This window comes from Pseudorca crassidens, chromosome 2 (assembly GCF_039906515.1).
Source record: "Pseudorca crassidens isolate mPseCra1 chromosome 2, mPseCra1.hap1, whole genome shotgun sequence".
NCBI lineage: Eukaryota > Metazoa > Chordata > Mammalia > Artiodactyla > Delphinidae > Pseudorca > Pseudorca crassidens.
In genome coordinates, this window is record NC_090297.1 from 134,769,917 (window position 1) to 134,788,109 (window position 18,193).

The following is an 18,193-nucleotide window of genomic DNA, read 5'->3' on the forward strand; positions in this document are numbered from 1 at the left end:
TCCAGAAGATCCATTATTGTAAACTTTCAAGATTTTCCCCAGCTCAAAGGTTTCATTATCTTCTTTACCTCATGCCATGCCCTATATCTTTTTTTCTCTTTAAAAAGAAAAGACAGATAATTAATTTTTTAGACATAACTTGACCCTTTAGAAACTATTTTTTAAAATAAATTATACATTCAAGTGTTGAATTCCCTGGGGTTTATCTGAATATTCTTGCTCTTTTGATTATTCATCATTCTCTGGTTAAATGTGCACTTAGAAAGTTAAATATGCTTTATAGTATACTATATTTCTTTTTTGTTTTTAGACCAAACCACCAGATCATCAAGTCAATATCCAGAATCATTTTGGCAGTCATCACAAAGTAAGTAAAACCATGATTTTTACTCTTAAAAGTCTACCTGTGGGTGTGGTCAAATGCTATTCTTATTTTTGAAGATCTTCTTTTGCAGTTTAATGTAAAATGTTGAAAAAGAGGTATAGTGAATGCTAAAAAAACCCTCATCTTGCATCTTGAATTTGCTTCTTGAGTTAATCACCTCTGTACCCAACCTTGATTTTGAATTAAAAAAAAAACAAAGGGCTTCCCTGGTGGCGCAGAGGTTGAGAGTCTGCCTGCCGATACAGGGGACACGGGTTTGTGCCCCGGTCTGGGAAGATCCCACATGCCGCAGAGCGGCTGGGCCTGGGAGCCATGGCCACTGAGTCTGCGTGTCCGGAGCCTGTGCTCCGCAACGGGAGAGGCCACAACAGTGAGAGGCCCGCACCGGGTAAAAAAAAAAAAAAAAACTACTTCCTTCTTTGATTTGTTGAATGTCCTCATTTGCAATATAAATTTGTTGATTGTAGTAGTTTGAACCTACTTATATGGTATGATTTAAACTGTGTTGCGAAAGTTTGGAAGGATGAATAAATAAGTGGTAAATCAGGTAAAGTAAAAAGTTAATGGTAAGTTAGTTGGTGTGTATATAAAAGTCTTACAGCCCAGCTTACAGCTTTGACAATTTTCATAATAAAATATTGAGAAAATGTAACACACATGAAAAGAATGGGAAGTAGTATGCTAAAATGCTAACAGTGTTTGTTCAGGATGGTAGAATTGTTGACATTTTTCGTTTACTTTTTTTCTATAGTTTGCAGATTATCTACAATGGATATGTATCTCTTAGGTTAAGCAGAAATGACACTGTTTTTTCTTTTTCCATTTTTAAATCAAGTCCCAGAATTCAAATTAATTATTAGTCAACCAGAAATATCCTGGAATGTAAAATCTTCAAGAACTTTTTTTTCCTTCCACAATACCATTTTAAAAATATGAGACTATGTTTAAAGAAAAAGTCTTTGGAAATCTGTTTTCTAATCACTGTGTTCATAGAATTCCACTTTATACATGTGTGTATATATATATATATATATATATATATTTTTTTTTTTAGTTTTTAGTAGGTTCTGGGTTTGGAATTAAAACTGAGACAAACAAAAGCAGGTGAAACAAAAATCAGTCATTTATGGAAAATTACTCTCTGGATTATCTTATATGTTTGCCCTTTGTTATTCTAAATCTTTGATCTTTGGAAGCTCTGAAATGTGTGTCCCTATATTAATTATGCTATACTTATGCAATGGTATACTTTTCAGTTATGGAAAATGAGTTGTTTGTATACAATTAGGTATATATTTCCTTGAATCTAAAATGCCATTGCTTTTATGTATTACTGAGAAAGAAAACCATCCAGTTAAACTGTGTCATATCACTGATTCTAAGATGCAGCCCTAAAGCAAAGGTGTTTTTAAAAAGTTACTTCACAGAGTCAGTGAAAGACAATACAAAAAAGTGTGTCTAGTTTTTTAAAAAGTTCTTTGTTAGTGTAGACTGAAAACAAATCTGGAATATACATCTATCTGTCTTATTCACCACGGTTTTCCTACAATGTTTTGCATGTAATAGGCACTTAATAGATATTAATGAATTTTTAGGTTATGCATTTCTAGAATGGTGTATTTCTGTTACAGCCAGCACATACTGCATTTTTAGTCAGAAAATAAGTCGAACATAAATTTATACTGGTACTTGTATCAGTAGCTAGAAGTAACTTGTTTCTTCAGGGCAGATTTGCAAATTTACCATGTTATAATTGTTTGTAATAACATTTTCTAATTATCCCATTGTATCATTTTATAGTTGTCCTTAAATACCATCCCAAAACATAAAGTAGCATCTTGCACTGCATAACTGCTTTGCAGTGTTCACAAATTTGCTTATATAGTATATACCGTTATATATGAACTGCCTGGGTTTATATCTCAGTCCTACTACCTTTTACATATGTAATCTTGGAGAAAATTATCAATTTCAGTTTACTTATTTGTAAAATAGGAATAATAGTATCTACCACATAAAGTGTGAGAGTTGATAAAATTATACTTGGTACCTGGTAAGCATTCAGTACATTTAGCTTTTATTTTGATGGCGTTGCTCTTAAAGCTGGCTTCTTATTATCTAATTCCTGAACATTTTGAAGTTTAGAAAAGGGAAAATACATATATATTGTATATGTTTGGGACTGATGAAAGAAAGTTTTGATTGTTTTTGTTTTTGGTGTCAGTAGTAAACAAGTAAAATGTTTATGCAACATCTTCATTGTTTTTATTTCCATTCTTTATTTTCTATGACCTTATCTCTGTTTTCTGTTTCAGGTCCCGACTTCACAGCTTTTGATAAGCAACCATTAGTGCTAAGTAAGTGGTTGGTTGTCTATTCTTTTATCAATCAACCCAGTCTTACTAGCCAACAAAAATTTGAATAGAATTCAAAGTCATTTTACCCTCTTTGCCTTTTAATCCACCACAGATTGATACTATATGTAATATTGGTACTCTGTGATGTAGAAATGTGTTTAGGACTACTTTACTGAAAATAATTTATTTACAAAAGTAAATGGTTAACCTTTTTCTTCTTAATTAACACCAAAGTGTTAATGAAGTTCAAGTGTTAATAAATGCAGTCATAGACCATAGCAAAGGACTTGTACATAGTTTTGTCTATTAGGGGATTATGTATTTATTTGCTGCCTTTTTTGCTGTGGGAAGTAACCCATCCGCACTGATGTGATCCTTTGACATTATCTTTTACTTTTGAACCTATTGCTTTGGTTGTTTCCCTCGCCAAATTTGTTTTGCCTTTCTGATAAATTTACCTTATAACACTGAGGTATAGTATACATTTTCAAAGTATGTGAAACGATATCTTGATATATATATCTGTCTCAGGCTCGGGATATCAAAAAAATCCTCAGGAATGGGTTGAAAAAACCACAAGAATAAGGACTAGGATGCAAAGTAAGTTGATAAATCTCTACCTGTTATTGAAGAAATTTTAAAATTGCTACCTGTTATTGAAGTAATTTTAAGTTTATTTGCTGTTTTTTTGACTATTTAACATATAAAACTGTTTAGTTCATCAGATAAGCATTTGGGTTGCTTGTGATCTCATTAATAAAGGACATTTATGATTGCTAGTTTAGTTATTTCCATCTACTTGGACTGGCAGGAGATGGACTGGGTGTAGAATGTAGAATCATGGTGTGAGAAAACCAGTGGATGATAGGTCTGTACTTGACAAATTGTCAGTTCTGTCTAGCAGCAGTACAATCTGCACATGAAAATGAAATTCTAATCTTTTGATAGTGCCTGTTTTTATTTTTAACAGTTGTTTACCGTTATATAAATAACCACTTAGAGCAGCTTTGCATACCCATTATTTTAAGGTATAAATGCTGAAATCCTCAAATTGTATTTTCATGTTTGGGTTTAGGATGGATTAAATGTCATAGAATTTAAGAAATATTGAAGAAATAAATAGGTGCGATAAAACATACTTTGAATTCAGTGTCTATCATAATTTCTATAGCAGTGTGTCCACATTAAACCTTGACTGTATAAAAAAATCCATGCCATGCCTTAAGTGACCTTTAACCTCTATCCCTTCCTTATTCCTGTAGCCACAGTAGGTCTTGAGGTCATCAGGTGTCCCTTACTTTTATTTAGATAATATAAAAATCCCCATCATATAGCTCTTGCTCACAAAATAACTAACTGTAATTGGACAAGATAACCTCTGTGGCTTTGTTTTTCTATCAGTAAAGTAGTAATGATTGCAATTCATTTTTTCCCCAGCAGTGAAGTATTACCGTACACGTAAGTGAGTTCTTCAGCTGTCTAAAACTGAAATAACTTTTTGCCCTCGCCTTATTGTTGGCTGTTATTTTTTTTTGGCCATGCTTCGCAGCTTGTGGGATCTTAGTTCCCCAACCAGGGATCGAACCAGGGCCCTCAGCAGTGAGCGCGCAGAGTCCTAACCACTGGACTGCCAGGGAATTCCCTGGCTGTCATTTCTTATTGCTGTATATACTTGCTATTAGAAGACCATTTCCTCTTAAAATTTGTCCTTCTTGACCTATTATAGTTAGGAAACCAAATATTAATTCAGCTTTTTAAGATTATGGTTATAGCCAATATCAAAAATTAAAACATTCTGAAGATCTAAGAATTACTCTTGGAAGCAAAACTGCACGAGTTTAAGTGTATATACTATGAAAAGCTCAGAGTTTTATGATGTTATTAGTTCTTAACTATATATTCTGGGTAACTAATAGCAGATAAATTACTTCCAGAAAAGTGAAGTGTAGTACATATTGTTGTCAAAAAATGTTTGCATTGTCCTCTGTTAAGACACTGTACAAATGCAATGCAGAAGGGAAAATCATTATATTGAAGGTCTAGCTGGAATGTAGAAATAGATCTTTATGGTTGCTAAATTGATAGCTTATTTATAGTATTTTCTCTGTATTCCTATTTTGTCTTAAGTTTGTATATTTGTTATGGCTTAAATAGTTGTATACTGGTTGATAGACATCTACTATATATACAGAACTTCCAGAGTTAAAGAGAAACTATATAGCAGAAATTTGCACATTCGGGTTCAGGTAACAAAATTTTTTAGATTTTTGACCACAGAAGGACTTTAAGATAAGAAGAAAGAATTTTCAATCAGAGTAGACGATTGCAGGAAGAAAGAATTTTCAGTCAGAGTAGAAGATTGCAGTGATTTCCAAACAGCCTTATAGATTTCTCTTCAATCTAACATCATTTGAAAAAAACTTTTCCTTGGCATTCCAAGTTTCATATCTTATTGTCTTAACTATACACTTCTGCCTGCTTCAGTGAGAAAAAAAAATTCATTTTTAGGTTTAGGTGTTCAAGAACCTGGATTTCAGATCATTATCACCCTATGTTAGTACCAGTTCTCTGGGTAGACAGGTCCCAGTTCAGGTTTCTGCAGGTATCCAGATCTTTGGGGAAAGATAGAACCACTGTCTATACTTTTGCTGTGTCCCAGATGATAAAACAGTCAGGCCTCTGAGTCTGTGCTTCATTAATATACATGCTTTGGAACCTGTCTCTAAAAGTGGTGTAGAGAAAAGAGGAGAGTTTGGAGTTAGAGCTATTGGGTTCCAGTCCCAGATCTTCTACTAATTGAGTCATCTTGGTAAAGTCTCTTAAACTTTGTGAACCTCAATTTTCTTAACTTTAAAGTTGGGACAATAGTGCCTATAACTAGGTTATTCTAATGAGCTTATTATATATGTGAACACAATTTTTTAAGTCTAAATGTACCACATAAATAATTAATGCTTATTTATTGTTAACAATATATTGTGTAATAATCAGTAGTAATAACTATGAAAGATTCATGCCCTCTGCTTTTGACTTTATAGAGTGATTGATTGTTACCATACTCTTCATACTAGAAAAACTCTGAGCTTTATCTTTTTAAAAAGATCTTTTTTAACGGAATTTTTATTACTGTCTCTAAAAATATTTTTAATGAGGATAAAGTTTACCTTTTAGTGTGTTGCCTCACCAGTATATATACCCTACTAAGTTTGAGTTCTTCAAATTATATAAATGTTTCATATGGTATATAATAACTGTTACTTATCTATTCTATATCATTAAAATCATCATAGAAGAGCACTTAACATTTTATGTATTGTCTCATTTGATCTTTGCAACCATGGATTAAAGTATTCAAGATAAACATTATCTTGATGGATTTATTTTCTAAATTGTTTCACATACTCTTTAACTGTAGGTTAAACTATTGAAGTATGATTGACATACATTCATTTTGGTTTTTAAAATATTTTGTTAAAGTATAGTTGATTTACAATGTTGTGTTATTTTCTGCTGTATGGCAAAGCGATTCAGTTATTCATATATATATTACTTTTCATATTCTTTTCCATTATGGGTTGTCACAGCATATTGAATATAGTTCCCTGTACTATACAATAGGACCTTGTTGTTTATCCATCCTATATATAATAGTTTGCATCTGCTAATCCCAAACTCCCAGTCCATTCCTCCCCTACCCCCACCTTCTTGGCAACCACAAGTGTGTTCTCTGTGTCTGTGAGTCTGTTTCTGTTTCATAGATATGTTCATTTATGTCATATTTTAGAATCCACATATGAGTGATGTCATATGGTATTTGTCTTTCTCTGACTTACTTCGCTTAGTATGATAATCTCTAGGTCCATCTGTGTTGCTGCAAATGGCATTATTTCATCCACTTTTATGGTTAATATTCCATTGATTATATATATACCACATCTTCTTTATCAATTCATCTGTGATTGACATGCATTTAATGTATACAACTTACGTATTTACTGTATACAACTTGATGAGTTTGGAGATAAGTATATACCTGTGAAACCATCACCATAGTCTATGCCGTGAACATATCCATCACCTCCAAAAGTTTTCTCCCACCCTCTTTATTTATTATTATGTGTGTGATAAGAACACTTAAGATCTACCCTCGTAGCAAATTTTTAATATATAGGACAATAAATATAGGTACTATGCTCTACAGTAGATTTCTAGGATTTTTCATCTCATTTAACTGAAACTGTGTACCCTTTGACTGATATCTCCTGATTTCCCCCTCCCCCAGGCCCTGGAAACCACCTGTTTCTATGAATTTGACTAGGTTCCTCACATAAATGATAGTATGAAGCATTTGCATATCTGTATCTGACTTATTTCATTAGGATAATGTTCTCCATGTTGTCCAGAGTGGCAAGATTTCCTTCTTTTTTAAAGCTAAATAATAATTCCATTGTGTGTGTATGTGTGTGAATACATGTATATGTATAAATATATCACATTTTCTTTATCCATTAATTTGTCAATGGACATTTAGTTTGCTTCCCTGTTTCGGCTATTGTGAATATTACTGCAATGAACATGGGTGTGCAGATATCTCTCCAAGGTCGTAATTTCTGTTCCTTTGGATATATATCCAAAAGTGGGATTGCCGGATCATATGGTAGTCCATTTTTAACCTTTTGGGGAACCTCCATAATTCTTTTCCATAGTGACTGCACCAATTTATATTCCCACCAACAGTGTACAGGGATTCTCTTTCCTCCACATCCTCTCCACATACCTTGCACTTTTGTTTTTTCGATAATAGCCACAATACATTTGATAATGTGAGGTGATTTCTCATTGTGATTTTGATCACATAAGTCATGTGCTTTTTAAGTTTGATGTAATCCCATGGTCTATTTTTACTTTTGTTGTCCATGCTTTTGTTGTTATATCCAAGAAATCATTGTCAAGGCCAACTTCAAGAAGCTTTTTCCCCATGTTTCTTCTGGGAGTTTTATTGTTTCAATTCCTAATTTAAGTCTTTAATCCATTTTGAGTCGATTTTTGTGTGTGGTATAAGGGTCCAATTTCATTCTTTGTATGTGGATATCCAGTTTCCCCAGTACCATTTACTGAAGAGACTATCCTTTTGCTATTGTGTAGTCTTGACACCCTTGTTGAGGATCAGTTGACTATATCTTCATGGGTTTATTTCTGACTTTCTATTCTCTTCCATTGGTCTATATGTCTGTATTTATGGCAGTATCATAATGTTTTGATTATTCTAGCTTTGTGATATATTTTGAAATCAGAAAGTGTGATGCCTCCAGTTTTGTTCTTCTTACTCAAAGTTGTTTTGGCCTTTCAAATTTGGGGTCTTTTGTGGTTCCATATGAATTTTAGGATTGTTTTCTGTTTCTGTAAAAAATGCCATTGGAATTTTGATACAGATTGCACTGAACCTGTAGATTGCTTTCGGTAGTATGGACATTTTAAGAATATTAATTCTCCATTCCATGACCATGGGATGTCTTTCCATTTACTTGTGTCTGCTTTAATTCCTTTCATCAGTGTTTTAGAGGTTTCAGTGTATAATGCTTTTACCTCCTTGGTTACTCTTATTCCTAAATATTTTATTCTTCTGATGCTATTGTAAATGGGAGTTCTTCTTAATTTTGTTTGTGTTAATTTTGTTTTCTTAATTTTATGTTCTTATGAGTTATATGAATGTTACATATGTTTCATAATAACTGTTATTTAGCTATTCTCCATTATTAATATCATCATGCACTTCACAGCATTTTCATATATTATATCATTTGATCTTTGCAACCATGGAATGAGGTATTTAAGATAAACATTATCTGATGGAAATTTTTTTTTTTTAGTAAGACAGTTTTAACTTTGGTTACCTAACTTTGAAGCTTCTAAATGATGCCATTTCCTAGACTAACCTAGTAATTGCCAAACAATATGCCTTTAGAGTTAAGGTTGATGTCATTTTGTTTCATTTGAGGTTTTTTGTCATATGACCAGAAATAAGGCTATTTCTGTAAAAATATATATAAAATAAATAAATCAGCAATGCTAATTTTATTCCTCCAGTTTCGTCCAGTGTTTCTCAAATGAAAACTGTTGATAAATACTAGGAAGATCACTTATACACATAAAGTTATAAAACTCCAGGCAAGTGCTAGATGACAGTATTGGTAATGTAGATCATACAGATGAGTAACTCAGCCTCTTCGCTTCCTGAACCCTGTCGTTCCATTTCCTCTCTCTTAGATGGCTATGCCAAGGAGGACGGAGAGGAAAAGGAAAGAGCTTTTCATTTGTTTTCTAAAGTATGATGGAAATAGAGATTTGATGGAGTTGTGGGAAAATTATTTTTGAAATCTGTTGTTTAACCACAAAGCTAAAACAATTACTTGTCTATTACCAGAAATGGTGAAAAGTTTTTCAGTGTAATTTCTAAAATATTACTGATATTTGAAATGGTCAGAAGCACCAGAGGACGTATTTGAATCAGATTGAGGTAGAACTTAGTGAAGATTAAGATTGAGTTTTACCTTAAAACCCCTTATCCAGAGAGCTCAGTAATCCATAATCATATTTTGTCCTTCTTTCCCTCTTTACAGCATCATCACCAGGCAAGCGTTCAATATATGGCAATTTTTCAGATGGTATTATTTGTTTCCTTTTATTATAGTTGTGCTTATTTTCTTTGTCCTCTTAACTTTGTCCCAGAAGTTTCACCACTCCCATTAAATAATTTGGGTCAAGTTCTTCAAGGCTTTCTCACAAAACTAATGTGTTAAGAGTATGCTTTGTACTCGACCATTACATTAATTATGAAAGAAACCAATCTTGTGTCTCAAGCAGCTGTCAATCTAATAGACACTTGAATCTTCTGCTTTTTCTTCTGTTTCTGACAGATCTCTGCCTTATTTTCTCTTGGTGAAATTTGTATTCTCTTTTTCTGTTGGAAATGCTGAAATTATGAAACATAAATTGATAGTCTTTATTACTTCTATCATTAGATGACGGTGTTCAGAAATCAGAGCTTGGAAACCAATCTCCATCAGCCTCCAGCCAACGTAAGTTTGTCTATTCAGCTTGCATTAAACGAGTCTCTAAAATTGGTGAACATAATGATTTTTTAATTTTTTTGACACCAAAGAACTTCATGCTATTTGAAGAATGATATTTTAAGTACTTCAAAAGAAAAAGTATATATTTTACCAGCAGTAAAAGTCTTTAAGGACAAACTGTGTGAAAAAACATCTGGCTTTCCCCTTTACTTTATTATCCATAAGACCAAAAGTGAAAGTTAACAAGTAAAGCAACTAATACTGTTAACCAAGTGAACCTTGTTGTCAAAAGAAAGATGCACATAGCATGACATAATGGGAATACCATAGTTTTTTAGAGTTCACAGACCTGAATTTGAATTAGTTTGGACCACTTACCTTCTGTATAGCCTTGGGGCAAGTTTCTTTAGTTCTCTAAGCCTTTTTATTATCTTGAAAGAGTACTAAGAAAGTAACAGTGATTCTCAGATTCTTTGGTCTCAATACCACTTTCCACTAGCAAAATTAATAAGAACCCCAGAGACCTTTTTTAAAAAGAGACTTAAAAATATATATATGAGTTATATCTGTCCATATTTACCTAGAGATTAAAATTGTAAAAAAAAATTTTAATGTTTGTTAGTTATTTTTAAATAATTTAGTAAGGAGAGTGGTAGATTGCTTTGTATTTTCTCTGATCTCTAATGCCTGGCTTAATAAAATGGAGCTGGAGTTTCATTCTGCTTCTGTATTCAAACTGTTACAATATATTGGCGATTTTGGGTTTTTTTTAATTTATTTATTAATTTATTTTTGGCTGCATTGGGTCTTCTTTGCCGCGCACAGGCTTTCTCTAGTTGTGGTGAGCGGGAGCTACTCTTCATTGCAGTGCACAGGCTTCTCATTGCGGTGGCTTCTCTTTGTTGCAGAGAACGGGCTCTGGGTGCACAGGCTTCAGTAGTTGTGGCTCACGGGCTCTAGAGTGCAGGCTCAGTAGTTGTGGCACACGGGCTTAGTTGCTCCGTGGCATGTGGGATCTTCCCAGACCAGGGATTGAACCCGCGTCCCCTGCATTGGCAGGCGGATTCTTAACCGCTGAGCCACCAGGGAAGTCCCAGTCAGTTGTTTTCTTGAAAACAACAGGCTCACATTGTTTGTTTTCCAGAAAAAGTGTCCCAAATATGAAAGTCTGACTAACCAGTTTGTCACTTGTCTTTTCAAGTAAAAATTCTATGAAAAAAGCACTATTTCAGCTCACAACTCAGTTGCACAAAGTTCTGTTCTTTGAGACAGCCATATACTGTTCTATGTAGCAGAAGTGCTTTATATATATGTCCCATTTCTTCACATAGAATGTTAAGATTTCTACTCAAGGTTGAGTTCTAATAAGATAAATTCTTTTAAATGCCTCATGAAGGATGTCCTTAAGTGAAACTGATAACCTGGAATACATGGCCATGAAGAATACAAAGACAGTCCTAGTTTGGTGCTACTGCCCTGTGATTCATCTAAAGTATCAGTTATTTTTCCTACCATGGCTTTTTACACCATCAGTGCAGATGTCAATATGGTGGAAAAAGGCAAATAAGATCTTAGTGTCGGGAGAATAGTTTTAACCTCAAGGACCCCCTTGAAGAGATCTTGAGATACCCCAACCAGTCACACTTTGAGAACTGTTGCTCTAGAGGGTCCATGGTACAATTATTAGTCTAAAGCAGTCAATAAATAGGAAGTGTAAAAATACTGTTGCTGTCATATTAAATTATTAAATGATGTGGTATATGAGAAAGTGCTTAAACTGAAAAGCACTAGGTAAATGTAAATTCATATCATCATTGCCAGTAATAATTAGGAATGAGTTGCAAACTAAGTTTTACCAGTGTTAACTTGCATACAGCAAAAGATAGGCATCAGTGCAATTAAAGGGACAGCTAGCTATTATATGGAAGATTTCACTTATAATGCATCCTTTTCTTTATTCCTTTATATACATAAACATTCCACCTTGGATAATAATCCATGTTAGTTTCTAAATTTAAAACTATTTTGTAAAGTGTCTTTTAATATTGTTTACCTCCCAAATATTAGCAGTAGTAATAATAGTTTTGCTTTATAAATTGTATTCTTTCTGACTTGCACATGCCATTACATATACTTAAATTCTACTTTTTCCTCTGAGTCTCTTTATCATTTTGACATTGAAGAGACATGTGCATACTCATACAAGTAACTTAAAACACATGTGCTAAATTATTTCTTTAAGAAAGTAAATTATCAGCTCCCTTCTTTAAATTCCTTCCTCTCTTATCTAATGTTTATAAAGATTAATATTGGCTTTAAAAGTCACTTGCTCTTGAATCTAAGAAAATAATATTTGTGTCTATCATTTCTTTTTTTCCTGAGCAGAAGTGACTGGACAACCCCAAAGTGCATCTTTTGTCAAGGTGAAGTGGTGGTGGCCCCTTGTTCTGATAGCTGGTCTTCTCATTGGGTGTTTTTTGTACACTCGTACTCCTGAAGCAGAAACCACTGCTGTTCAAGAGTTCCAGAACCAGATGAAACAACTTATGAATAAGTACCAAGGTCAAGATGAGAAGCTGTGGAAAAGGAGCCTAACATTCCTGGAAAAACATCTTAATAGCTCCCACCCTCGGCCTCAGCCTGCTATCTTGCTGCTCACTGCTGCCCGAGATGCTGAAGAAGCACTCAAGTGTCTGAGTGAACAAATTGCCGATGCCTATTCTTCCTTCCAAAGTGTTCCTGCAATCCGGATTGATGGGACGGGCAAAGCAACTCAAGACAGTGATGTTGTCAAACAAGAGGTAGATGAGGAACTGAGCAACGGATTCCGAAATGGCCAGAATGCAGCTGTGGTCCACCGCTTTGAGTCACTGCCTGCAGGCTCTACTTTGATCTTCTATAAGTATTGTGATCATGAAAATGCAGCCTTCAAAGATGTAGCCTTAGTCCTAACTGTCTTGTTAGAGGAGGAGACACTTGGAACCAGTCTAGGCCTAAAGGAAATTGAAGAAAAAGTGAGGGATTTCCTCAAACTCAAGTTCACCAACTCTGATACACCCAACTCCTACAAACATATGGACCCAGACAAATTGAGTGGGCTCTGGAGCCGTATTTCTCACTTAGTCCTGCCAGTACAACCAGAAAATGACCTGAAAAGGGGCATCTGCTTATAAGAGGAGACAGAAGAGAAAATCATGTCTCAAGTTCTGAGAATTTTTCAAACTTTCTAACCATAGACAGGATCCAGAGCTCTTTTTGAAAGAACTGGTTTCTTTTTAAAGGAGGTTAAGTTCTTAAGTAAACGTGGAATATCTAAATTGTTTATTCAACCTAATTATCTGTTTTTTGAGAGAATTGTTTCCTTGTTTCCATTGAGATCTGTGTTAATGATATCTGAGGACTGTAAATTATATGCAGTCCCATAGAGGATCTGCTTAGATTCTGGGTTGAATCATTATTGCTATGGTATGACCAGTGGGAGGGATTAGGCTCCTTCCTGTGAATCCACCCAATTTTTTAACTTAGATTTTTTTCACAGTTTGTCGAGTTATTAGTAAGACAGCTCCCTGAACATAACTGTGGGTTTTCCCTTTTGTCCTCTTCTACATCGTTTAGATGTGAATTCCGTAGTCAGCTTCTGCTTATAGGAACAAAAATAATGAAAGACCATCCGAGTGTGTGTTTGGGATTTTTGGTTTTTGGTTTTTTCCTTTGATTTTGGAGGGCAAGGAGAAGGAGACATGGGAAAAGTTGTGGAACGGGGAGAGAAAGGGGGGAAAAAGTCTTCAAGGTGAAATGTTAAAATAAGCCACTGAGGGAATTCCCTGGCGGTCCAGTGGTTAGGACTCCACACTTTCAATGCCGAGGGCCCAGGTTTGATCCCTGGTCAGGGAACTAAGATCCTGCAAGCCGCCCCACGTGGCCAAAAAGAAAGCCACTGAGGCTTAGGGTTAGTCAAACATAGTTATATGAACTGCATTCTCAGTGAATTCTGTTGGGACTTGTTTCTCACATGTCCTTTTTTTTCCTTTAAGAAATTTTTGTTCCTCCCAGAGATTTTGAAGCATGTATATGATGAGGTTTAGTATATTTGTTCACTTGGCTCTTAAGAATGGGTAAGTTCAGGGCCATTTATTTTGGTCATGTCCTGAAAGTTTTGTTAAGAAATACAATTTCAGGAATTGGTAAACCATTTGTTAACCAGCTCTCCTGGGCTGTTGAAGAAGGATTTGATTTTCTGCATGTCTACTTGTTGCATTCTGAGTCCTTTAATGACACTCTTGTAACAAGAATAAAGATTTACAATGCACGTGATAAATTCTACTAAGAGTGCCTCAAGCGAAAAAGAAAGTGAAGTTTACCATATATGAAGAATGTTAAAATGTACTACTGTACATTACTGTACTACTATAGAATTTCAGTTTTAACTTAGCATCACTAACAGCTTTCTCATCCATCAACTGCTTTGGTTTTCTTAGAAGCTTAAAATTCTGGATCCACTTTATTTGTTTATTGTCTACAAACCTTTAAATGAAAATATTGTTTTTAGAATACTAGAGCCTGTCAGTGGCTTCATCATTTACCTTTTAAGGATCCCATGACTGGTGGTAGAGTACAGTCTCGTTTCTTCCCACTAGGACTACCAGTATTCATAAATTTATACCCCTTATTGTAATTTGTTCCTGACTGTCAGAAGTCAAATATTCTGATTTATAGAGGATTCTAAAACAAGAGTTTTTGAAAAGACTTATTTTATACCTATATATATTATATGGAGAAACATGTTTTTTTAAATGTTTCATTGACCAAAATAACTTTAAAGTAATTAATATTACTTATATCAGGAAAAATAATTGTAGCAGCTGATCTGTAAATGACTTTAAAAGCTATTTTAGTAATTTAAATAAATTTACTTTCTTGGTTTGTACTCTTGTGTGTCATAAACTTAATGATTCATATACCTTTAAAAGAAATTATTCCTAGAGTTTTCTTTACACTTGACCAATTTTAGTGACTTCTGCTAGGAGAAACAAAGGCCAAACAAAGAATTGCAGCCACTCACAAGTACACTGGTAGGAAATATAATCAGTATGATTTTCTGTTTCATCCAGGGATTTTGAATTATCACTAAAATGGAATTAGTTTAGGTATTCCCCACTTGGCAAAAGAATCCACACCATGTTTCTCAAATTTTTCATTCTCACCTCTCTGAAGAACCTTTTTAGATTTTTGTTTTCTAATCATCTACTCCCATGAAATTTTAATACTGCATATATGCTCTACATCTGTTTATGGACTGCATATTTTTATGCTTTATATACCTGAAGAATAAGATTTTTTTGCCCCCATTGAAAGTGCATGCTCACGGACATCTGTATTTTATATCATTGATGCCTAAAACATTTTGTTTTGTTCATGTTACCATAATCCGTTTGGAGGGGAAATTTTAATAAATCATCGGCTTGAAAATAGGAACTTGGGCCTCTAGGAATTAGGCACATTGTGACTTTGGGTGACAACATTGGCCCAGGGAAAACCACAGTGCAAAACTGACCTTACAAATTTCTAAAAACTTAATCTGCTTCCCTTCTCTTAATGACTTACTTATATTACTCTTAAGGAGGTTTTCTATACCTCCAGTCCTCAATGATAGGAAATAAACCTGATTTTCATTCTACGAAGAGAAGTGAAACTTAGAAAAGGTTTGCATAGTTAATACCTACACTAAAGATATAAAGCCCAATTTGCCAGTGACCTTAGGTCTTCTGAAAGCGGCCTTTGTGTTGTCAATATGAGGAAGCATTTCTCATCAATTGCAAAAAAAACAGTGGACTATTCTTCTACATTGTCCTTATCAAGGCCACAGAGTCAAATCTTATGGTATGAAGATTCTACTGGCATTAGCCACCTGGGATGAAGGTGTGAGTCCTGGGTCTGGGAAACCAAACTAAGTCTTCCATTGACAACCATTGACTTGGAAAAAAGAGGAAAGTCCTGCCTGAAACCTATCTTTGGCCTGGATTCAGAGAAGTCCTGGTGGGCTTGCAGGTTCTTCTGGATGGTAGGGGAAATATAGCCCATCACCTGAGTATGAACAGGGAGAAACCTCTTGCAATTTACAAATTAAAATCTTGTCTTTTGCACACTCTTGGACTCCTCTGGAATATTTTTCATATCTTGCCTTCTCCCTTTTCCCAGCCTCACGCTCTGCTAATTCTTATTTGTTCTGAATGCTTTATTTTTTTTCAGACAGAACTTTACTGAACCTAACCTAATTCCCTACCCTGAAATACTGGTGCAGGTGCCTCTTCTTTACACGCTTGTTCATCCTGTATTACCCCTGTCACAGCACTTAGCACACTCCCACAACCATATGCCTCTTTTTTAAAAAAAATTTTATTAGTATAGTTGATTTACAGTGTTGTGTTAATTTCTGCTGTACAGCAAAGTGATTCAGTTATATATATTCTTTTTCATGTTATTTTCCATTTTGGTTTATTACAAGCTATTAAATATAGTTCCCTGTGCTGTACAGTAAGGCCTTGTTGTTTACCCATCCTACATAAAATAGTTTGCATCTGCTAATCCCAAACTCCCACTCCATCCCTCCCCTCCCCCCCCACCTTGGCAACCACAAGTCTGTTATCTTTGTATGTTTCTGTTTCATAGATAGGTTCATTTGTGTCACATTTTAGATTCCACATATAAGTGATATCATATGATATTTGTATTTCTGACTTACTTCACTTAGTATGATAATCCTAGGTCCATCCATGTTGCTACAAATGACATTATTTTGTTCTTTTTTATGGCTGAGTAATATTCCACTGTAAATAGTGCTACTATGAACATAGGGGTGCATGTGTCTTTTCAAACTAGAGTTTTGTCTGAGTATATGCCCAGGAGTGGGATTGCTGGATCACCATATGCCTCTTGAGAGCAGGAGAGTGTGATCAATCTACGTACAGTGGTAATCACATAAAGTGCTCAAATATTTGTTAAATAAAAATTGCAAGCCCTGTATGGTTAGCAAAAATAGGTAAGTCGCATCTTTCTCAGTATTTTGCTTTTTTTCTGTTATTACTGAGCCTTTTTTTTCTAAATCTTTTTTATATAAACTATTTCAACCTGGATTCAGTAGGGCTATGAATAATTTCAGGAAAGAGGAAGGGGACCAGTCTCAGAAGGGAAACCTGGCCCTTTTCTGATGGAAGCAAGGATCATTAGTGTGAGAGGTCCCCGAGGGGAAGGTGAATGTTAAGAAAGAAAACTGGGAGGCCTTAAGGTCTTTCCACAGTAAGATTAGGAATTTGAGTTTTCTTAAAAGAGCTAGGAAGTTTCCTTACATCTTTTCATGTTGCCTGAGGGTAATTGTAGTCCAGATAAGAGATGGCTAAGGATGTGGAGAGAAGATGGATAAGAAAAATATTTGAGACGTAGAAATGACAAGGTCTGGTAATCGAATGTAATGTTATAGAGAAAATACCTCATAGAGGACTCTTCAAAGCGCTGTACTACTAAAAATACCTCCTCAATCTATTTAGCTCATCTATCTTCTCTCCCCAAATACTAAGCACACAGTGGTAAACTAAATTCTTATCTCTGAATGTCTTTCTGTTGACTTTTAGCAGTTTGAAGTAGAGACTCACATATTTAGTCAGGAATTATTTGATTGTAAATAAAAACCCTGTCTAATCAGCAAAAGAGGAAAGGAAGGGTGAGGTGGGTATTGTAAGAATATACATCTGAGACTCCAAGACAGGAAAGTATGGGAACTGTGAGGACTGCTCTGGACGGAGACCTCACAGCCATTCCCTCTGCCTCTCTACTTCTGGCTTGCTATGCCTCAGCAACTTCCCCTTGTGTCTTTTTTTGTTGTTGTTGCGTTGGGTCTTCATTGCTGCGAGCAGGTTTTCTCTAGTCGTGGGGAGCGGGGGCTACTCTTTGTTGCGGTGCGTGGGCTTCTCATTGCTGTGGCTTCTCTTGTTGTGGAGCACAGGCTCTAGGCGCGTGGGCTTCAGTAGTTGTGGCACGCGGGCTCTAGAGCGCAGGCTCAGTAGTTGTGGTGCACGGGCTTAGTTGCTCCATGACACGTAGGATCTTCCCAGACGAGGGCTCAAACCCATGGCCCCTGCATTGGCAGGCAGATTCTTAACCACTGCATCACCAGGGAAGTCCCTTGCTTCTGTTTTATGTCCTGGTTTTTTGGCCACAAGGCATTGGGATCCTAGCTCCCCAGCCAGGGATCGGAACCGCACCTCCTGCTTTGGAAGGCGAAGTCCTAACCACTGGACCACCAGGGAAATCCCTTTCTTCCCACTTTTAGAGAGCACCATTCTTAGACTAAACTCAAGAAGAGAAACTGCTCCGTTCTATAT

The 18,193-nt window shown here is 35.3% G+C and overlaps 1 protein-coding gene across 9 annotated transcripts in view; it reads left to right on the forward strand.

Annotated features, from left to right (window-relative positions):
• The window catches only part of TOR1AIP1 (torsin 1A interacting protein 1), a 52,192-nt gene extending 37,450 nt beyond the window's left edge, over positions 1-14,742 (forward strand). For 5 of the 9 annotated variants that reach the window (XM_067728786.1, XM_067728793.1, XM_067728795.1 and 2 more), the window contains 7 exons: positions 311-367; positions 2,701-2,742; positions 3,274-3,342; positions 4,180-4,200; positions 9,363-9,407; positions 9,765-9,821; positions 12,201-14,742. In XM_067728786.1, the coding sequence (XP_067584887.1) occupies positions 311-367; positions 2,701-2,742; positions 3,274-3,342; positions 4,180-4,200; positions 9,363-9,407; positions 9,765-9,821; positions 12,201-12,988 (1,079 nt within the window). In that variant the 3' untranslated portion in view covers positions 12,989-14,742. The remainder of the gene's footprint in view (positions 1-310; positions 368-2,700; positions 2,743-3,273; positions 3,343-4,179; positions 4,201-9,362; positions 9,408-9,764; positions 9,822-12,200) is intronic. The other 4 variants (XM_067728788.1, XM_067728790.1, XM_067728791.1 and 1 more) reach the window with 2 other exon arrangements.
• The last annotated feature ends 3,451 nt before the right edge of the window (positions 14,743-18,193 follow it).